This window comes from Entelurus aequoreus, linkage group LG02 (assembly GCF_033978785.1).
Source record: "Entelurus aequoreus isolate RoL-2023_Sb linkage group LG02, RoL_Eaeq_v1.1, whole genome shotgun sequence".
Classification (NCBI taxonomy): Eukaryota; Metazoa; Chordata; class Actinopteri; order Syngnathiformes; family Syngnathidae; genus Entelurus; species Entelurus aequoreus.
The window spans coordinates 56,400,273-56,423,838 of NC_084732.1; the positions used below are offsets into that span (position 1 = coordinate 56,400,273).

General features: G+C 41.4%; 1 protein-coding gene across 1 annotated transcript; it reads left to right on the top strand.

Moving 5' to 3' along the window:
* The first annotated feature begins 3,888 nt into the window (after positions 1 to 3,888).
* Positions 3,889 to 16,188, top strand: LOC133635981 (up-regulator of cell proliferation-like). Its single transcript, XM_062029527.1, has 3 exons — positions 3,889 to 3,938; positions 4,110 to 4,185; positions 11,177 to 16,188. The coding sequence occupies exons 2-3, from the start codon at positions 4,158 to 4,160 to the stop codon at positions 15,808 to 15,810; spliced, it is 4,662 nt and encodes a 1,553-aa protein (XP_061885511.1). The 5' UTR covers positions 3,889 to 3,938; positions 4,110 to 4,157; the 3' UTR covers positions 15,811 to 16,188.
* Positions 16,189 to 23,566: the final 7,378 nt, after the last annotated feature.

Below are 23,566 nucleotides of genomic sequence, written 5' to 3' on the forward strand. Positions count from 1 at the left end.
CCAACAACAGTGGAATTTCTAAAAAAGGATAATTGACCATTTTAAACCCACATTTTCAGACTTGCTATCCCCTCCTAATTTAAATTATGGGTATTTTTATTTTCAATGATGTTTGCTCAATAGGAGCCATATCCTCCCATGTGCTATTGTGCTCAAGTCCAAAAAAAGGGTGCAACTGCCCAAAATCAGGTTGAGCGGCATTCTCCCACTCCACTCAAGTGCGTCACTGCGCACCTTTATCCAAAACACACCCGGCTGCAGACATTTTTTCGGGGGGATGGGTGAGGGGAGGAAATAGTGCAACCTGGAACTGCATGTGCAGGGAACATGCAATTGAATACAGGAAACAATCATGGAGCACTGACTGGAGGGCGAGACAGGCATAAATAGCAGCCTGATTGGCAACTACAACCAGGTGTGCCAGGCTGCCATCAGGGATAGGTGAAGGAAACGAGCGCTCAGGGAGACATGCAGGAAGTGGAACTAAAGAGAGCGCTGACAGGAAATAAACACAAACTAAGGAAACATAACAAGACGTGGATGTGACAGATCAGCACACATACATCGATAAAGTTAGTCAAATACAGTATGTCATTAGTCTAATGATAATACAGAGAGTAAGTAAAATAATCTGGGCACCGTGTCGCAGGCTCGAACCCGCTTTTCTCCGGCAGCTGGGTCTGCCAGCACCTCCGTGTGCAGCGCGCCAAGACATGCCCCTGCTCGCACTGGGCGCATCACGCCCACGCGGCGACAAAGCTGCAGGCAATCTCTAATAGCGCACCTGAGATTAATGAGAGTGAGCGGCATAAAGACCAGCGGACTTGTAGTCTAACTTCCACAGTAAGCATCACGTCTCCGGCTTCCCTCCCTCGTACTTGCTCACCTTCTCTATGCTCCTTCCTTGCTCCCTTGTGTCTTCCGCAGCTCCTTCCCCGTCTTCAGTGATCAAATTGTGCTTCTCGACTTCCATCCGGATTTCTGACTGCCTTCCCAGATCCTCGACCCCTGCTTGGACACGGACATCGTTGCCTCTCTCTAACACTCGACTGCTAGCCTTCCCACGGACTGCCTTTTTGCCTTGCCCCCTTGGTTTGACAAAAGATTCATCCAACACGCACAGACAACAAAGCCTGGTAACATTCACATTGTTAATTCTGCACATCGTCCTACACCATTCACTTGAAGCATACTACACACTCATCAAAGGTTTTAATAAACCTGTTAAACCGCAGTTCTGCCGTGGTGTCGTCTCCTTCCCTCTGCCGTACATAACACACCGTGTGTAAAGTTAATGTACCACTGATAGTCACACACACACTAGGTGTGGTGAAATTACTCTCTGCATTTGACCCATCCCCTTGTTCCACCCCCTGGGAGATGAGGGCAGCAGTGAGCAGCAACGGTGGCCGCACTTGAATAGGTGCGGCCAGTCCTTTCAAAAACACATCGTAGAGGGCTGTGGAGTTCCACCCGCTCTCCGCCGATAACGTGCGGAAACAGATGGCGTAGTCGCATATCGAGTCTCGGCCTTGTCTCAGTCTGCTCAGCACCTGGGCTTTCTCCCGGTTGTCTGTGACGGGATCAAAAGTCATTCTTAGGGCTGCCTGGAAGTCCGTGAGGGAGCTGCAGATAGCTGAGCGCCGGCCCCATTCGGCGGGAGCCCAGGCTTTGGCTCTCCCAGTCAGATGGAACATCATGAAGGCAATCTTTGCTCGATCAGTAGGGAAGGCGTGAGGGTTTAATTCAAAATGGATAGAACAGTCTATGATAAAAGTCTTACATTGTCCTGGTTCTCCTGAATACTGAGCCGGAGGTGCCAATTCACTTCCGGCTCCGGCGTATGACGTAGGCGGAGCAGGTACGGGAGCCGAAGCAGTGGGTGGAGGAAGTTGCACGACCATCTCCTGTAGCTGGGAGGTAAGGCGGCCCATATACTCGGCCATCGCCGTCTGAAACTCCTCTTGGCAATAGAGGCGGGCTTCCTGACTCTGTAGGATTGCTGAAAAGTGAGTTGTGTGGTCCTCTGTTGTCCTTTGTGTTTTTAAAATGTTGATTTCTATTTACTGTTTTAATTGCTTTTACCCTTTAAATTCGTTTTTAATCATATTTATTTTATATTGGTTTTATATGTATTTATTTTTTGTTTTTATTCAGTCATTGGTGGAGCTAAGGATAATATTTTAATATTGTTTTTAATATTGTTGTGCAGCACTTTGGAAACATTTTGTTGTTTAAATGTGCTATATAAATAATGTGGATTGGATTGGATTGAAAACTGTCCTGCCTCTGCTGGGTCCATACTGGCCAGAATGTACTGTCAGAACTTGGTCAAAAATAGTACTCAGATGCAGAGGTGGGAAATAATCCAGCAGGCTTTTATTCTGAAAAGTTCACTTTTCACCTCTTGAGTCAGGGTAATACAACAATGGCTATAAACTTTAACTAGGCGAAATGGTTTCACAAAATGTGAATAAACCGAAAATCACTCCAAACGGAGGAAACAAAAATATCTATCTCTAACTACACTAACGATGAATATAAGTATGACATTTAGACAACAAAAGACGCTCCAAAAGGAGGTAAAAACAATGGGCTATAAAGCTTCTACACTGATTCTTATCTAGAGAAATAATTAACAAAAGGTCACTCAAAAATGAGGAAAAGAAGAGACGGTAAAAGTAAACTGAACTCACCACTGCGACTTGAAAACTTTACAAACAAAAATTCACTCTGCTTAAGAGGAGAAAAGGAAAACTCCAAATACCAACTTAGAAATTCAGGATCTGGATAACAAGACGAGACAAGGCTTGGGTATGAAGCTGGAGATGCACGAGACATTCTGGCACAGAACAAAGGGAGGTGTGGGCTTATAAGACTCATGTGGGTAATGGGGAACAGGTGGAAACAATCAGGGATCAGGGATGACGTCACACCGATGACACATAAGGAAGGGCAAGTGACCTGAAACGAGAGGAGAGTTATTTTTCAAACTAAAGCATGAAATTCACAATACACAAAAAAACCAAGACAAGAAATACCTCACCGCGGTGTGACAATAGGTTGAAAAGGATTTGTAAATCATTGTATTCTGTTTTTTTTACGATTTACACAACGTGCCCACTTCACTGGTTTTGGGTTTTGTATATACATTTATACATACATATACATACATATACACATACATATTTATATGCACATCACACATATATATATTTTTTTATATACTGTGTATATATATATACTGTATGTACAGTATATGTGGGTTAGTGCGTCTGCCTCACAATACGAGTAGTCCTGAGTTCAATCCCGGGCTCGGGATCTTTCTGTGCGGAGTTTGCATGTCCTCCCCGTGACTGCGTGGGTTCCCTCCGGGTACTCCGGCTTCCTCCCACTTCCAAAGACATGCACCTGGGGATAGGTTGATTGGCAACACTAAATTGGCCCTAGTGTGTGGATGTTGTCTGTCTATCTGTGTTGGCCCTGCGATGAGGTGGCGACTTGTCCAGGGTGTACCGCGCCTTCCGCCCGATTGTTGCTGAGATAGGCTCCAGCGCCCCCCGCGACCCCGAAGGGAATAAGCGGTAGAAAATGGATGGATGGATGGATATATGTGTGTATGTTATGTATACATTTTCTATATACATTTATTTATATAGCTATATAATTTTGTATTGCAATGGGTCAAAATAATTGACCAAATCTGATGTAAAGTATAAGTTGAGTTGTATACAATGGTAGGCACTCGCAGTGTTTTCTAAACATTCAGTTTCAGTGAAAACATTTGCAGTAAATGACAACCGACAGCACAAACAGGAAAAATTCAATGTTAATAAACTTGTTCATCAAGAGTTATAAAAAGGTTTCACTTTCTTTTTGCTGCTGTTAAATACCAGAGAAGAGAGTCAACTCCAGGACACTGCCAGCTGATATGGAGGGTGAGTACACTTTCATTGGTGTGTGGATAATAAATATCACATTTTTGTTTTCTTACCTGATTTTTAGAGTGAATCACAGATACATTGTCAATGTTTTGTGCGTCATAAATATGGGTGTGAAACAATATTAAAAACATAAATATAACAAAAAAATAACATTGTGGCCTACAGACTTTTAAAGACCGGGGAGTTCAGAGGTTCCATCGGACCGTGGCTACCATGAGCACTGAAGAACAAAAGCCAACAGGTGCATACTTGCTTTGATTGAATAAATATGTGTGTCTATAGATATGATTAAATATGATCTGTTGATGCTTCTCAAAGCAATAAGTGAGATATCACTTAGTTGTCTGAAAACACCAGTTTAGTCATCAGCTCAACAATGTCTTAAGGCAATGGTTGTGAAATGAACAATTTGAAGAAAGTGCAATTGCCAAATAACTGAGATAATGCAATTTTGGCATCTGTTCAATGAGTAATTCTGGCACACTGATGTGTTAAAAAAAACATTTTGCAATCTGATTCCAGGAATATGAGGTGCATTTATACTTATGTCCAATGTGGACTTACAGTAGAACCCATTACCTCTGGCGATTATGTTTTAAAACCATACGCAAAAAACCAAGAGTATATGAAATTCCCATAAAAATGATGTTTTTGGAACGCTAATAAAGCGTGGATTATACTGCTTCGTTAAGGTACCACTATGATGGCTCGCTCCTGCCCCTGTAAACCCTTATGCTGGGTTGATGGTAACGTTCTCTGACTTTGGGTCAACATATACAATAAAAGTACCTGATGGAACTATTAAATTAGAATTACATCCAATAACCATCCCCGTCTATCTTTTTTGAAGACATGTAGCCTACAACGTCCTTTAACATAATATTTCCAGGTGTCTGCGAAATCCTGCATGTGCACGCAGCATGCTTTCCATCAGGTGAATTAGGGTCAAGACAAGCAGAGAGACTGTGTTTTAAAGCGTTCATCAGACATACTAGAATTGTACCTGAGAGTATTAGCAGCATATGATAGCACAAGTCAAATGCTCTATGCGTTAAACATACTTGGCCAATAAAGCAAATTCTGATGAAGCAACGTGTACACATGCACATGAGTGTGTAAAGTTGTTTAAAAATTAACTTCTCAGCTGCTTAATTTCCATTTTACCTGTTGCAGTTTGGACTTGAGTCGGTGAAACCTGAAAAATACTCTATATTAATACCATGTAAAATAACATTCTCATGTCGAGAGCCCAGCATATGCTGCACCGATGGGCCGTGCAACGATGGTTGCATTGCGTGACGTAACCTCCCAAAAAATCATCCAGCTGACGGCTCGTTAAAGCTGACTCTTGTAATGCATAATTTATTGTATCTACAAAAACTTTAGAATTGTTCACTGGTGATGGGAAGCTAACAAGCTGAATAAAGTTTGGATTGCTCACAGTTGGTCAAGTCACACACTCAACCCTGGGGAAGAACATCTGTAAAAACAGAGGTAACCAAAGTGTGGCGCAGGGGCCATTTGGTCCCGCGGCACATTTGTTATTGGCTCCTGCGCACATTGTAGAAATAAAATCAAACCAAAAAACACCAAATAGAAAAAACATTGAGCCAAAAGGCATAAAGAGAAAAAGCTGAAATGTTATAGATAACCAATAACATAACTCAAAAATGTTGATGGCCATTTGGTATTGATATTTTTGTTTAGGTTTAACCTCTATACATAGATTCTGCCATTCTATTTGGTTTAACACATTTCAAATACATTCGTAAAATGCACATATTTGACTGCAAACCATTTTGTCAGAATATTAAAACACAATTTTTTGTATACTCATGCAGTGTATATCAGGGATGGGGGCTTGGGGGTGGACCAAACCATTCTTATCCGCCAAAGGGGGGCGTGACAAGCCACGTGTTACAACAACGTGGCTTCATAGTAAAAGAGTGCGGTACTAGACTGGCCTGCCTGTAGTCCAGACCTGTCTCCCATTGAAAATGTGTGGCGCATTATGAAGCATAAAATATGACAAAGGAGATCCCGGACTGTTGAACAACTTAAAGGCCTACTGAAATGATTTTTTTAAAATTTAAACGGGGATAGCAGATCCATTCTATGTGTCATACTTGATCATTTCGCGATATTGCCATATTTTTGCTGAAAGGATTAAGTAGAGAACAACGACGATAAAGTTCGCAACTTTTGGTCGCTGATTAAAAAAAGCCTTGCCTAAACCGGAAGTAGAGTGACGTCACAGGAGGAAGGGCTGCTCACATTTCCCCATTGTTTACACCAGCAGCGAGAGAGATTCGGACCGAGAAAGCGACGATTACCCCATTAATTTGAGCGAGGATGAAAGATTCGTGGATGAGGAACGTGAGAGTGAAGGACTAGAGTGCAGTGCAGGACGTATCTTTTTTCGCTCTGACCGTAACTTAGGTACAAAGGCTCATTGGATTCCACACTTTCTCCTTTTTCTATTGTGGATGACGGATTTGTATTTTAAACCACCTCGGATACTATATCCTCTTGAAAATGAGAGTCGAGAACGCGAAATGGACATTCACAGTGACTTTTATCTCCACGACAATACATCGGCGAAGCTCTTTAGCTAAGGGGCTAACGTGATAGCATCGGGCTCAAATGCAGATAGAAACAAAATAAATAAACCCCTGACTGGAAGGATAGACAGAAAATCAACAATACTATTAAACGATGGACATGTAAATACACGGTTAATAATTTCCAGCCTGGCGAAGCTTAACAATGCTGTTGCTAACAACGCCATTGAAGCTAACTTAGCTACGGAACGGCGGCGGGCGTTGTAGCTTTTGACGACACATATATTTCCCCAAAGTTACGTACGTGACATGCACATAGCGACATGCACATAGCGACACGCACGTACGGGCAAGTGATCAAATGTTTGGAAGCCAAAGCTGTACTCACGGTAGCGCGTCTGCTATCCATCTCAAAGTCCTCCTGGTTGTGTTGCTGTAGTCCGCCGCTAATACACCGATCCTACCTACAGCTTTCTTCTTTGCAGTCTCCATTGTTCATTAGACAAATTGCAAAAGATTCACCAACACAGATGTCCAGTATACTGTGGAATTTTTCGATGAAAACAGAGCTGTTTGTATGGTGACACATTGGAGTACCAATACTTCCGTTGCCTCCGTGACGTCACGCGCATACGTCATCATACATAGACGTTTTCAACCGGAAGTTTTGCGGGAAATTTAAAATTGCACTTTATAAGTTAACCCGGCCGTATTGGCATGTGTTGCAATGTTAAGATTTCGTTATTGATATATAAACTATCAGACTGCGTGGTCGGTAGTAGTGGGTTTCAGTAGGCCTTTAAGCTGTACATCAAGCAAGAATGGGAAATAATTCCACCTGAAAAGCTTCAAAAATTGGTCTCCTCAGTTCCCAAACATTTACTGAGTGTTGTTAAAAGGAAAGGCCATGTAACACAGTGGTAAAAATGCCCCTGTGCCAACTTTTTTGCAGTGTGTTGCTGCCATTAAATTCAAGGTTAATGATTATTTTGCAAAAAAAATTGAAGTTTCTCAGTTTGAACATTAAATATCTTGTCTTTGCAGTCTATTCAATTGAATATAAGTTTAAAAGGATTTGCAAATCATTGTATTCTGTTTTTATTTACGATTTACAAAACGTGCCAACTTCACTGGTTTTGGGTTTTGTATAATACTATGCTGACACAATATCTGTTTTGAGCATTTTTTTTTTTAAATGAAAAAAATATATATCCATAGTACGCGGCCCTTAGTGGAAAACGTTTGGATGCGTCCTCTCCTACCTCCTTGAGCCGACGCGGTGGACAGAAAGTAAGGAAGCCCGGCCGGAAAATTCTGGTACAATACGCTGGCTAAGGTTAAACTTCTGCAGAGTCTTTCTCTCTCCAGTGCTAAATTGTGAAAATGTTTTTTATTCTATAGTGTTGTATGGTATACCGGTACTAATAAAGTACTGCGGTACTACTTATTTAAAAATTTTACTATACTGCCTTTGAAAAATACCGGTACTGTTTTTCAACCACATGCTGCCGTGCGGCGATGATGTACAGAGCAGAGGAGCATGTTGCGTGTGTCAGCGAGTAGAGCAAAGATGGCAAATAAAGGCAATTCTACTGGTTAATAAAGATGTCACATTAAACACGGAAGTGTCACGCTGCAAGCTCTGCTTTAAAACATGCCTCGCCAAAGGTGGCATTAATAAAGTTGTGGAGGCTGCCCTCCAGTGGGTTCCGCATACCACCAAACACCGGATCAGGGTTACAACACTGTTTTATTTTTTATGAGTTCGTGCAGCGGGTTGCTTTCCAGCAACTGTCTCTTCGTGTCTCTTTCTCGCTCGCTCTCACTCAAGCTCCAACCACGTGTCTCCTTCCGGCTGCTGCTAATAAAGGTGACAGGTGATTACATCACAAGGGCCACCTGGGCCATCTACGCACCTGTCGCTGTCTTTGAGGCCGGTCCTGGCACACCCCGTTCCGTGGCAGGCCCGCAGGCCACGCCCCCCTCCACAAAAGTATTACCACCTTTGCTTCAAACTTAGCTAAAAAAATTAAACAACAAGCAGTCAGATCAACAGGTAATGAAGTTAACGAGCTCCTTTGTTGTGCACATACAGTTATGTATAGGTGCACACAGCTGTTTGGCTAGATGCCAAATATTAGCCGAGTCCAAACTGCCCACGTAACATAAACTAATGCAAGTAAAATTAATGAATTTTGGACCAAATTCCTACAATTTGCGTTTTATCCTGAACAATGTGTGTTTTACCATCTACATGTCTTATCGGTGTACTTTTAGCCATAGTATTTTCTTTAGTAGTTACTAATGATTGTATTTTTTTTAAAGCATAGACCTAAAGTGGCTACCATAACTCATAAAACAATGTCAAAAAATATTTTATTCTAACCTAAACCTAGATTATAGCAGACTATATGCCATCCATCCATCTTCTTCCGCTTATCCGAGGTCGGGGGGGGGGGGGGGTGGGTGGGGGGGGCAGCAGCCTAAGCAGGGAAGCCCAGACTGTCCTCTCCCCAGCCACTTCGTCCAGCTCTTCCCGGGGGATCCCGAGGCGTTCCCAGGCCAGCCAGGAGAGATAGTCTTCCCAACGTGTCCTAGGTCTTCCCCGTTGCCTCCTACCGGTTGGACGTGCCCTAAACACCTCCCTAGGGAGGCGTTCGGGTAGCATCCTGACCAGATGCCCGAACCACCTCATCTGGCTCCTCTCGATGTGGAGGAGCAGCGGCTTTAATTTGAGCTCCCCCGCCCCGGATGGCAGAGCTTCTCACCCTATCTCTAAGAGAGAGACCACCACCACAAACTCATTTCGGCCGTTTGTACCCGTGATTTTGTCCTTTCGGTCATAACCCAAAGCTCATGACCATAGGTGAGGATGGGAATGTAGATCGACCGGTAAATTGAGAGCTTTGCTTTCCGGCTCAGCTCCTTCTTCACCTCAACGGATCGATACAGCGTCCGCATTACTGAAGACGCCGCACCGATCCGCCTGTCGATCTCACGATCCACTCTTCCCTCACTCGTGAACAAGATTCCGAGGTACTTGAACTCCTCCACTTGGGGCAGGGTCTCCTCCCCAACCCGGAGATGGCACGCCACGTTTTTTCCGGGCGAGAACCATGGACTCGGACTTGGAGGTGCAGATTCTCATCCCAGTCGCTTCACACTCGGCTGCGAACTATAGACTATATGCAATATATTACATTGTAAATTGTTCTTTGAGTGCAACAAAAAAAAACAATGTCTTTAATGCCTTTTAATTTTTATTTTACTCTTCTAAAATCGTTCTTTGAGTGCAATGAGAACCACATTTATTTTATTACACTGAAGCCTAAAATTAATTTTTTTTGTGGTCCCCTATTTTGAAAAGTATCGGAATACATTTTGGTACAGGTGCCAAAAGATTGGTATTGGGACAACCCTAGTATTCTATATCATGTTAATATTTTCACTGCTGCTGCTTTGACCACTTGTAAACAAAAGAGGTTTAAGCCGGCTATACAGTAAGTAAGCTACGAGCTCCATCGCAATCATAATAATGGAATATATTACTAATAGGTCCATTGCCAAACACAACAGGCACTGATCCAATTAACAGTAGTTTAAAAAAAATGTTTTTTATTTATTTTGTCGAAAGATGGTGATGATATTGTCTTACAATAGAAGGCTAAGCTAGCTACACAACAAATCGAGCGAAGATTGCTAACATGTCATTCACAAATTTCTAACCGACTGTTATTACTTACAGTTTCATTGTCTCTTCCATTGCCACATAGATAGTAGACACCGAGCCCACCATTAAAAGTCATTTTTTGGAAAATCCATCTTTGTGGGTGAAGCAGGACTCTTCTAGGCATACACTTGAAGCGACTTTTTCACAGTTGAAGGCACATTGCCACAAATCATAAAAGTTAAAAGTAAAACACATTTTACTTCAGATGAGGCTGAACGTTTGTGTAGTGACTTGCGCTGGTTATAACAACCAACACTAAATTAAAATAGGCTGAATCATGCGAAGGATGTTTGGGTAAATTTCTATCATATATGGATAATCCGCTGATGTCACATTTGAACAAAATTCCAAATAGGCTGTTTGGAGGAAGTTTAAAGGAAGGCAACATTGTTTTATAAATACTGTATCTCTGCAACGCCTCCAAAGTTTGATTTTAAAATTTCGGGACTTATGCAGAACCCAAATACACATAAGCAGGTACCAATAGGTAAGAAACGTTGGTTTTGCTTGATAGAGCCTCTTTAAGAACTATTATTTGGACAAAATGCATGAAAGCGTTTCAACATGTAAGACAATATGTTTTTACAACAAAATTACTGTAGTGAAATACACTTAAATTACACAGTAGAGCCGTTGTTTCTATTTAATTACAGTATTCCTTCATATTGACTAGGTGGAAATTAAGGTATGTCACCAACATATGAGAATGTAAATAAGCATTTGCTTTAGACTAATCATTTTACCTTTTGTAACTCACTTAGGACTTGCTTATATATTAGCAAAATACTTTTCCACAGGTCTACACACTATATTGTTCTTTGTCACAAAATCTGGAATTGTATTGACTTGACTTTCATCATGTATACTACTCATACAACTCAGAGAAATTATGGATACAGTTATCAACTTTTTTTTAATAATGTAATCTTTCTCTTTGACAGTTCTGTTGGACGTCCTCTCCAAACTTGGGCTGAAGAAATATTATCCAAACAACCTCAGTCTTCAGTCTATATTGGAAGTCAACAAAAGCAGCATACATAAAAAAGCTGTTTTATCAGTGGATGAAATGCCATTTCATTTCCTAAGAAAACTGTTTCAAATCAATGCTGGGTGCAGGAATTGCACACCATTACTGAGCAGTCATGAGGATGATGATTATAGCTTTGACACAGACCTTTACACTGCAAATGACCCCTCTGAAAACACAGTCCATCCTCTTGACCTAATTGTAGGTCTATTTCTATGTGCAGACAGCTTCTTGCAGCAGGAAATTGCCCTCAAGATGTCGTTATGCCAGTTTTCTGCCCCGTTGTTGTTGCCCCAAACCAACTCCAATCAGTGTACCCTGATGATATGGGCTCTTAGAGAAATTGTCAAAGAGTGGTGTCCACATGATATGTGTCAATCAAGAGGATTTGTGGAGGACAATATTGTTCAGGCTAAAATACCATTCTTTTCCTTTGTAAGGTTAAAAAACTGCAGTTTATCTAAATCTCAGTTTTTAAATCAAGTTCTCAGCCGTGGCCAGCAGAATCACAATATGTTCATACACAGAGACATGGAAGGAGGAGCATTGACTCGAAAACTGTCAAATGGTTTGGTGGAAGTTTGCTGGTTCCTTCCTTGTGGGAGAGAAAATCTTGACATATTTCCAGAGCCAGTTGCATTTGCTAATTTGAGAGGACACATCTGTGAGTCACAAACACAGTTTGCTTTTCTTTATGAAGTGTCCAATGCAATCTTTGTATTCCTGGACGAGTTTGAAGAAGAGGAGCATCACATTCTGAAGGCTCTTCAAGATGCAAAATCTAAACTCTATTTTGTTGTTCTCCACAAAGAGAGAGTCACTGATGATGTCAAGAAAACACTAGAAGAATTGGATGTACCAAAAAGCAATGTTAAAGTCAAACATTCAAGAGCAAATACAGCAGAGTTTACCAAAGTAATTTGTGGGGCCATCAAGAACTCACTGTGTTCCATAAAAAGCACAATGAGTATTGAAGACATGGTGGAAAAAGCAGTTGTATTAGGTCTGACTGTGGATGAAAACAAAACTCTTGAACATAAAGAAACTGTAGAGAAAATCTTAAGGGGTGTTGGTGTGCGAAGTATACCACACTTCAAAAAACAACAACTACCTTTGCAAGGAGAAAAGTGGAAGAGATTATCACAACTGGAGAAGCAGGAATGCAGAATAAGTAATGTTGGCACTGGTGCTGTTGAGCATTATAAAGCTCAGATACAAGAAGAGAAAATACACATTTGGAAAGAGCAAAACAAGCAAAACGTATCTCAAGGAATGCACGATTTCATCAAAACCTTATCAACAAGCAACACAGAGAGAAGAAATGTTTTCTTGAAGTGGATGAAATTCAAGTTTAACAGCCATTCTCGGGATAAACTAACCAGACTGCGTAACACTTTCAAAGAGCAATGCAAAACCAATGATGCCAAACTTATTGCAGAGATTGATCAAGCTTTGTTGGACACCTCATTAGGGGTAGAGCATTACATGAGAGAAATGGGACTTTACTATGAGGTTTCTTTTCACTCAGACATTGCCATGGCTAAAATATCACATTTGCCTAAAGTAGCTGCTGAAATGCTGTTGGGTGGTTATTCATTAGAACTGTTGGATGGTGTTGCTTCCAACATCCCAGAGAATTGGGTGACAGATATGCTAATGGAGCTTCACAAGATGGTCGGGGAAAAGAGCAGGTTGCTCGTACTAACTGTTTTGGGTGTTCAAAGTACTGGAAAATCAACCCTTCTCAACACCATGTTTGGTGTTCAGTTTCCTGTCAGCAGTGGTAGATGTACAAGAGGGGCCTATATGCTGTTTCTCAAAGTTGAAGAAAATACAGAAAAAGAATTGGGTTGTGACTTCATTCTCCTTATTGATACAGAAGGTCTTAAATCTCCTGATCTCGCGCAACTAGAAGATAGCTATGAACATGACAACCAGCTGGCAACCTTTGTTATTGGCTTAAGTGATGTTACTATTGTAAACATTGCAATGGAGAACGCAAACGAAATGAAAGATGTCCTGCAAATTGCTGTTCATGCCTTCCTGAGAATGAAACAAATTGGGAAAAAGACAATTTGTCATTTTGTGCACCAAAATGTTGCTGGAGTTTCAGCTCATACCAGAACTCTGACAGAGAGAAAACACCTCTTGGACCAACTAAATCAAATGACACAAATCGCAGCTCATATGGAGAGAACACCTGGGATTCAAGCGTTCACTGATGTGCTGGACTATGACGTAGAAAACAACAACTGGAACATCCCAGGACTTTGGCATGGAACCCCTCCAATGGCACCAGTAAACACTGGTTACAGCGAAGCTGTTTCAGAGTTCAAGAAATATCTTCTGGAGACAGTGCGCGGAAAAAAACAATCTAAAGCTTCAAATATTCCAGAGTTTCTACAATGGATGAGGAGTCTGTGGAAATCAGTGAAGTATGAGAACTTCATCTTTAGTTTCAGAAACACACTTGTGGCTCACGCTTATGAAAACCTGTGCAAAGAGTTCAACCAGTGGGAATGGGAGATGCGTAAGGAAATATTGTCCAGACAGACAGCAGCAGAGTTAGAAGTTGTAAATGCCAACAACAAGAATGGCTTGGAAACATGGAACGCGTTGGTCATGTTAAAAAAAACAGAACTAGCTGAGGAAATAGAATCACAAAAACGAAAAATGAAAGAGAAACTGGCTGATTATTACAGAAAGAAAGACTCACATGTAAATTTGATAGAGAAATACAAAACAGACTTCTTAAATTCCATCACAAGTCTGTCAAATGAGATTCAACATTCCGTGAATTCGAATTTGGAAGGAGCCCTTGAGCGAAAAATAGCTTTGAAAAAGGCTCTGGACATAATACAGGAGTACTGTGGCAGGATTGAAGACAGAGTCATGAAGCTTCTGAGCGACTGCAAAGACACCCAACTGTCTGATGACCAACTGAGAGAAGAGTTTGACAAAATGTGGGCTGCTGCTACTGCATATGTACCTGCATTGAAAAAACAAGAAATACCTGCAGCCGTTCTCAACCAGCTGAGGAAGAATTGCTCATATCGGAACGTGAGTGAAGATTTACAGCATATTAAAGACCTAACAAGCTATGGAAAGGCCTCATTTATGACCTATATGAACCATGTTGACTCCATAGCCGAGAAGTTCAAACATACTTTGACAGGAAAGTTACAGATCTTTGCAAATGAAGTCATTGCGACATCAACAACGTTTGTTGTTGAACAAACTAAATCAAATAGTGATTACCATGATTCTTTGTCACGTGATCTGTTGAAAATGATTGATGACCTGCTATTTAAGCATTCCAAGCCTGACAAATTCAACATACAATTTGAAATTGACATCAAACTTCATATTTGTGGATTTGCCGCACGAGAATTCCTGCTAATGCACCAAAGATTCTTGTCGAACAATGACCCCCGAACACAGCTGGAGAAGTACAAGCCTCAATATTTGTCAGACTTTCTGGATTTGTACAAACAGGAAGATCATTGCCAACGCAAAGCAAATGATTTTGTCCAGTTTTGTATCAAGCCTGCCATCGAGGATTACCTGAACAGAGTTTTGGGAATTGACATTGTCGATTTAATTTTGACAAGCAGCCATTCAGTGGAGTACAGTTCACGCTCCTCCTTCCAGTACAACCTTCAGAAAGAGTTACTGCGGAAAAATGACTTTGATGCTTTTGTCAAGTACATTCGTCACTACAAAATGTATGTTAAGGATTGGATATTTGAGCAGATCTTAAAAAAAATGCAGGACAATACTTTGTGCGATTTGAAGCAGAAAAACCTGGATGTTGTGGTAACCAAAATATTAAACGCAATTAAGGAGAGTTTAAAAAAGCTATCAGATGACAATGACAATGTTCCAAAGCTTGTAAGCATAATGCGCACATATCTGAGCAAAGATGTTGTAATATTAGAGGATACTGAAAAACGCACTCTGTTTCAGATCAAAAGCACATGCCAGTCATTCACCCAATGTTTTATTGCATCCTTGAGCAAGTTAAAGGAAACACTCCATGAAGAATTCTCCTACATTGAAGACATACCTGAAACCCTAAATAAACTTGCGATAAAACCACAGGATGAACTCTTCAAGAAAGTATTTGGATGCGGACACCAGTGTCCATTTTGTAAAATTCCTTGTGAGGCTGGAGGCAAAGAACACAAGATGCATCATGCTGCTGTGCATAGACCACAAGGTCTTGGACAATACAGAAACAATATCAATGAAGTACTGGTTGAAGTTCTATGCACAAGTGATGTTTATGGTGCTGCTGAATTTCAACATCCGGACAAGGCTGAGGTGTGGGTTCCATATCGGGATTACAGTACCACCTATCCTGACTGGCACATTCCTCCAGACCCCACAATGGAATCATCTGATTACTGGAAGTTTGTACTGGTACACTACAATGAGAGATTTGCTAAAGAGTACCAGGCCAAGCCAGCTAAAGTCCCTGAGGCCTGGAAGAAAATCACAAAGGCAAAAGCCCTGAAGGGTCTGAATGATTCTTTTAACATAAGATAATCTTTTGCATCGACATCAGTCATAAACCTTGTGCATGGTGTAACATAAGTTCATATTGGTAACGCTCATAATAAATCACATTTCTTTGGCTGCTTTCTGGGTAGTTAATTATACTGATTATATGCAACTACGGTGACGATGACATTCTACACAAATTATCTGTTCAATTTTCATGTCATTTTCATCCAAGAATAGATTAAAGGGGCTGTTTACATTTTTCTCATAGCTGGATTTTTCAAACAAAAATTATAACACCACCACCAGCTATTTTATGTTACCATAAGTGGTTTAGCAGAAGATATGTTTTTATAGTGTCAATGTTTTTCACAATTAATAATTACATTAAATGAAAATTGCTTGTCGGTTCGAATAATTTCTTTGTCCTTACTGCTTGTCACTCAATGCTATCTGGTACACGCGTTCGCACAGGGAGCGCATGCACACACACAAAAGCAGTCCCAGCAAAGTAACTAAAAAGTTACACTCATATTGTTGGTATGATATAATTGACATTAAATGATGGATAACTTTAGCTATCCAAATCACTTTCTATAGCTGACTACACACAAAGCTAATGCGCGAGTGCATGTTCCTTCATTACGTGCTCAAAGCCGCAAGAGAGCGGGATATAATACTTTAAACACATTGGAACGTTAGCGCCATCCGTAATAGCATATGCATAAAGGTTGCAAACCTTTAAGTGTTCATGAATGAAATAATAGGAACAGTAGATAGTACTGCCACATTCAAAGTGATTTAAAGTGTTTATATGAGAGTTGTGCGGCAGTGTTGCCAATATGTAAAGTACATCTTTCTATAAGCTATACAGCGCCATTTTCAGGACAATTTCACATTTTGAAACAACTGTTATATGTAAAAGATGTGTGTACAAAATAATATCCAAAATGATTTTTTTTTTTTTGCAAATTTTGTTTATAGTGTATGGTTGAAACAAATATTGTATCTAATAGAGAATAATCTATATTGTACAGTGTTCCTTGATTAATTATTAATTAATACACTGTTTGATAATGTACTGTTCTCTGGGAGATTCGTTGACATAAGTGTTTCTACTTTCATTTGTTTGAAATGTTTAAAAACAAAAGTTAGGCTTCCCCAAATCACAAACCTACTGTGGTGGGGTGGGGTTTTATTGTTCCAGTGATTTGGAGCCCAGCAACAGGCCAGACCAATAGTGGTTCAGTTGACCATATGTAAAATAACTTGTATTTAATATGTATTACCGTTTTTGTGGGGCAAAAAGAATGAGCTAAAGACCGACTTTATATGATTGTGATATTAGCAAAAACAGGAATGTTTTTGATTAAACATTGGGAAAGGCATGAGTATCAATCACAACAGTCTTTGTCTCATGCACGTAAGTAAGACCGCCTACAAAATGATGCATCCTAAAGGGACAGGTGGAAAGCGGCATGAAGATGGTCGGTAAAACATACTCTATGCAACATTTTGACCAAAGAACCACAATTACATGTTGTGTAGACCAGAAGAAAGTGTTTAAATGTAGGGAAAAAAAATCATGTATGAACGCTTAAATGCGCCTTATAATCCGGTGCGCCCCGTGTTCCGAAAAATACGGTACTTAGACTAAAATTTTTAGATGAGATTGCTAAAATATTCATTTTGCCACAACAAGAAGAAGCCGCAGCCAGCCTCTGCGGCATGCAGCCACAAATGTCCAAACAACAGACATTTTTCCATGGAAATATGTAGCTGCTGCCAATGCTGCATTTGACGTGTTTTAGTTTGTTTGGTCAAGTCCTGACTTAACTCACTGGATGATCGAGCATTAACTTTGGCACACAGACACAGCTTGCTCTCCACGCTGACCTTTCCGGTATGTCACTAATAGACGTCTGGGTGCAACATAAATAACATTTTCCTATTTCTTAAACTATGGATAAGCAGCTAGTACATGACACAACTTGCTCACTGAACTTTGTGGATACTATAAAAAAAGGCTAAGCACTATAGACATCTCCAAATTATCCCCATTTAAACTAATTACGATGCATGATGGAAAAAATGCAAAACACTCTCTCCACACTTAGCCATGTTTGGCGCATTCTAGATGTTTGATGTTTCTGGTTGATTACAAAACTTTAAGGAGGTCGTCAGGGCAGTAAACAAGGTAGGAGTCGAACTTTCACATACTCTTAATATCCATCCATCCTAATATCCATCCATCCATCCATCCATCCATTTCCTACCGCTTTTTCCCTTCGGGGTCGCGGGGGCCGCTGGAGCCTATCTCAGCTACAATCGGTCGGAAGGCGGGGTACACCCTGGACAAGTCGCCACTTCATCGCAGGGCCAACACAGATAGACAGACAACATTCACACTCACATTCCCACACTAGGGCCAATTTAGTGTTGCCAATCAACCTATCCCCAGGTGCATGTCTTTGGAGGTGGGAGGAAGCCGGAGTACCCGGAGGGAACCCACGCAGTCACGGAGAGGACATAGAAACTCCACACAGAAATATATATATATATATATATATATATATATATATATACATAAATATATATTATATTTATGTATATATATATATACATAAATATATATATATATATATATATGCACATATACATACATATATATGTATATTTATGTATGTATACTTATGTATGTATATGTGCATATATATACACACACTTATACATGTATATATGTATCAGTCAAGATGGCGGCGCCCTGCTCGGCTGCAGAGGCTCATGGTAGTAATAGAACATTTTGGCAAATATACCGGTAAATTGTGTGAATTTCATGGCTGGCTTCCAGCGTGGACACTCCGTGGTAACATACGACCGCCAGACAATTTTGGATGTGGTCTAGTACCAGCGGGGACCGTCGACGGAGGAGACGTCAGCGGTGTGATCGGAAGCAGAAGCTGGGATGCCGAGCGGGGTTAACAACAAAGCTAAAGGCTAATCCTCACAGAACACCCGCTTCCTTCCATCCTGCTTTCAAATGTCCGCTCCCTGGAGAACAAATGGGACTACCTGAAGCTGGATTTATATGCAAGACGCGAGATGAGAGACTGCTGCGACATATTTCTCACAGAAACGTGGCTGAAACCATCCGTTCCGGACGAGGCAGTTAGCATCGAGGGGCTAACTATGTTTCGGTCGGACAGAAGCAGAACTCTCACTGGTAAATCCCGAGGCGGTGATGTTTGTATATACATCAATAACAACTGGTGCAACAATGGGAAGATAGTCTCATGTCACTGCTCTCCCGATGTAGAAATATTAGCTTTTAAATGCAGGCCATTTTATTTTCCCCGGGAATTCAGTGCTATGATCTTCACAGCAGTGTACATTCCTCACAGTGCTAACATCAAAGAAGCTTTGAATGCTTTGTACTGCTCCATCAATGAACTACAATCTACACATCCAGAGGGAGTTTTCATCGTGGTGTTCAGCAACATTAAACATGCGTTTAAAGCTGCACCACGCCCCCACCTCGGCTCCTCAGACCATCTATCTGTGATGCTAATTCCTGCATACAAGCCCCTGCTGATCAGGAAGCAAGCTACAGTGAAGCAGGTGAGGACCTGGCCAGAGGGAGCAATGTCAGCATTACAAGACTGCTTCGAAAGCACAGACTGGGACATGTTCAAGGCAGCTGCCACCGATAATCATCACACATGTGTGGAGGAGTATGCAGAGTCTGTGTCTGCATACATTCAGAAGTGCATGGAGGATGTCAGTGTGATCAAGAACATCCCCACACGGGCCAACAAGAAACCCTGAATGACCAGTGAGGTACGTGCAATGCTGAAGGCTCGGAACAAGTCTTTCAAGTCTGGTGACATGGTAGCATTAAAAACAGCCAGAGCTAACCTGAACCGTGCCATTAGGGTTGCAAAGCGTGCTCACAGTCAGAAAGTGCAGGACTTCTTCGAGAACCCCACGAACACTAGACGAATGTGGCAGGGCATTACAGGTCATCACGGACTATAAAGCTGCCCCCCCGTCCCTGTGACAACAGTATCAGCTTCCTAAATGACCTAAACAATTACTTTGCAAGGTTTGAGGCACTTAACACCACTCCGGCGAGAAAATCCATCCCTCGCCCTGATGAGCAGCCGCTCAACCTGGACACAGTGGATGTCCGGAAAACCCTGAGGAGAGTGAACCCCCGGAAAGCAGCGGGACCTGATGACATTCCGGGCAAGGTGCTTAAGGGATGTGCAGACCAGCTGGCGGGGGGTTCTCACAGACATCTTCAACATCTCGCTGACCCAGGCTGTGGTACCATCATGTTTTAAGACGGCCACAATCATTCCAGTGCCTAAACAACCCACAATCTCCTCCCTCAATGATTATCGCCCCGTTGCACTCACCCCCATCATAATGAAGTGCTTCGAGAGGCTGGTAAAGGAATATATTGTCTCCAGACTTCCCCCCACATTCGACCCATACCAGTTTGCTTATCGCCCTAACCGCTCCACAGGGGACGCCATCTCCTCTGCACTCCACCTGAGCTTAGAACATCTGGAAGGAAAGGACACACACGTGCGGATGTTGTTTCTGGACTTAAGCTCAGCATTCAACACCATCATCCCGCAGACCTTGGTGAGCAAACTGGCCCTCCTTGGATTCAGTACCCCCCTATGCAACTGGCTGCTTGACTTCCTCACAAACAGACCCTAGTCTGTGAGAGTGGGCAACAACACCTACAGTGCCATCTCCCTGAGCACCGGCTCCCCCCAGGGCTGCGTCCTGAGTCCGCTGCTGTTCATGTTGATGACCCATGACTGCTGCGTCAGGTCCACTACTAACCACGTTGTGAAGTATGCGGACGACACGACAGTAGTGGGCCTCATCCGTGACAACAACGACATGGACTACAGGGAGGAGGTGAAACATCTGGTTGACTGGTGCAGAACCAACAACCTGGTCCTGCACGTCGACAAGTCCAAGGAGATCATCGTTGACTTCAGGAAGCACCAGTCCAGCCACACTCCACTCTTCATTAACGGCACAGCTGTGGACATGGTAAGCAACACCAAGTTCCTGGGGGTGCAGATAACTGACAATATAACCTGGTCCCTACACACCGGAGCTCATGTAAAAAGAGCTCAGCAGCGCATGCACTTTTTGCGTCGAATGAAAAGAGCACAGCTCCCTCCCCCCATTCTCACCAGATTCTACAGAGGCACTATAGAGAGCCTGCTGACCAACAGCATCTCTGTCTGGACTGGAGCCTGCAATGCCTCAGACTGGAAAACTCTCCAGAGAGTGGTGAAGACGGCGGAAAAGATAATTAGGACTCCTCTTCCTCCTATCCAGGAGATCGCAAAAAGCCGCTGCCTGACCAGGGCTCAGAAAATCTGCAAAGACTCCTCCCACCCCCACCAAGGACTGTTTTCACTGCTGGACTCTAGAAAGAGGTTCCGCAGCCTCCGAAGCAGAACCTCCAGGTTCTGTAACAGCTTCTTCCCTCAGGCCGTAAGACTCTTTAACGCATCATAATTATCCCCTCAACTCCCCCCGAAATGGATTAACTCGCTGGAATAAAAAAGACAATATAACATACATCCATAAACGTGGATGCATACGAAAAAGTGCAATATATTTATATGTACAGTAACCTATTTATTTATTTATATATGCACCTTATTGCTTTTTTTAATCCTGCACTACTATGAGCTAATGCAACGAAATTTCTTTCTTATCTGTACTATAAAGTTCAAATTTGAATGACAATAAAAAGGAAGTCTAAGTCTAATATATATATGCACGTATACATTAATACATACATTTATATATACAGAAGTACATAAGTACATTCATATATATATATATATATTCGGGCTGTCAAACGATTAAAGTATTGATCACGATTAATCCCATTTTGTCCACAGTTAACTCAAAATTAATCACGTTTAATTAAAGAAAGATATAATTTTTTGTCATTTAATAAGTGGACTCTCGACAGATCATTTCAGTTTTTAAAGCCATAACTGGACAATTAATTTGCTTTAATGAAATTGTTTTGAAACATTGTACTTATTGAAACAGCTCAACACAAAAAGGATATGCACACGTTTTTAAAGATAATTAAATAAATACTAAGTTGGTGTCTTGCCAGACTTTCTATTTGTAGGGATACCGAATACACTTTACAGTAGGAGCACATGCATTTAGAGGAGAGGAGCTATACGTCCATGTTTAGATAGCAGTTTCACGCATTCATAACATACAAACCCCGTTTCCATATGAGTTGGGAAATTGTGTTAGATGTAAATATAAACGGAATACAATGATTTGCAAATAATTTTCAACCCATATTCAGTTGAATATGCTACAAAGACAACATATTTGATGTTCAAACTGATTAACATTTTTTTGACTTACAGACTTCAGGACATACTCCTAATGCAGATTAAACAAAAAGGCTCTGCTTACCTTGATTTATGTTTTGGCCAATTGAGTCTGTCCAGAAGAGTGCAAGAGATATTCAATTCTCAGCGTGTCATCTCGGACGAAGCCCCCAAATTGTTGCTTCGCACCAGTTATTCCTCCAAGGGAATCTAAATTACTGGTCAATCCCAAATTCTTTTGGATGACATATATGCTGAGTAAGAAGGATCACCAGGACAGAATACGAATATTATCAAGTTTTACTGAAATTTCAGGAGAACAACCTAGACTAATACATTCATACCGGCTTCCCAAGTTGTTCTGACACTCAAACTGAATAGCCCACTTCTTACACAGAAAGAAAGCCCCCACCTGTCAGGAAAGGAACACGGCCTCATTGTTCCACTAAAGATAAGACATAAGAGAGTATTCCATCTCCTACAGTGCAAACCTTCAAAGACACACACATAGTTTACAAACCCTGTTTCCATATGAGTTGGGAAATTGTGTTAGATGTAAATATAAACGGAATACAATGATTTGCAAATAATTTTCAACCCATATTCAGTTGAATATGCTACAAAGACAACATATTTGATGTTCAAACTGATAAACTTTTTTTTTTTTCAAATAATCATTAACTTTAGAATTTGATGCCAGCAACACGTGACAAAGAAGTTGGAAAAGGTGGCAATAAATACTGATAAAGTTGAGGAATGCTCATTAAACACTTATTTGGAACATCCCACTGGTGTGCAGGCTAATTGGGAACAGGTGGGTGCCATGATTGGGTATAAAAACAGCTTCCCAAAAAATGCTCCACAACTGCGTGAGCAAATAGTCCACAACTGTGTGAGCAAATAGTCAAACAGTTTAAGAACAATGTTTCTCAAAGTGCAATTGAAAGAAATGTAGGGATTTCAAAATCTACGGTCCATAATAGCATCAAAAGGTTCAGAGAATCTGGAGAAATCACTCCACGTAAGCGGCATGGCCGGAAACCAACATTGAATGACCGTGGCCTTCGATCCCTCTGACGGCACTGTATCAAAAACCAACATCAATCTCTAAAGAATATCACCACATAGGCTCAGGAACACTTCAGAAAACCACTGTCACTAGATACAGTTGGTCGCTACATCTGTAAGTGCAAGTTAAAGCTCTACTATGCAAAGCAAAAGCCATTTAAGATTAATTAAAGATTAAAGTACCAATGATTGTCACACACACACTAGATGTGGTGAAATTTGTCCTCTGCATTTGACCCATCCCCTTGGAGAGCAGTGGGCAGCAGCGGCGCCGCGCCCGGGAATCATTTGGGTGATTTATCAACAACATCCAGAAACGCCGCCGGCTTCTC

Excerpts from the sequence above, each read along its gene's own strand:
- LOC133635981 (XM_062029527.1), top strand. The coding sequence starts at position 4,158 with ATGAGCACTGAAGAACAAAAGCCAACAG. Across the intron at positions 4,186-11,176 it reads TGAAGAACAAAAGCCAACAG|TTCTGTTGGACGTCCTCTCC; the intron begins GTGCATACTTGC and ends TCTCTTTGACAG.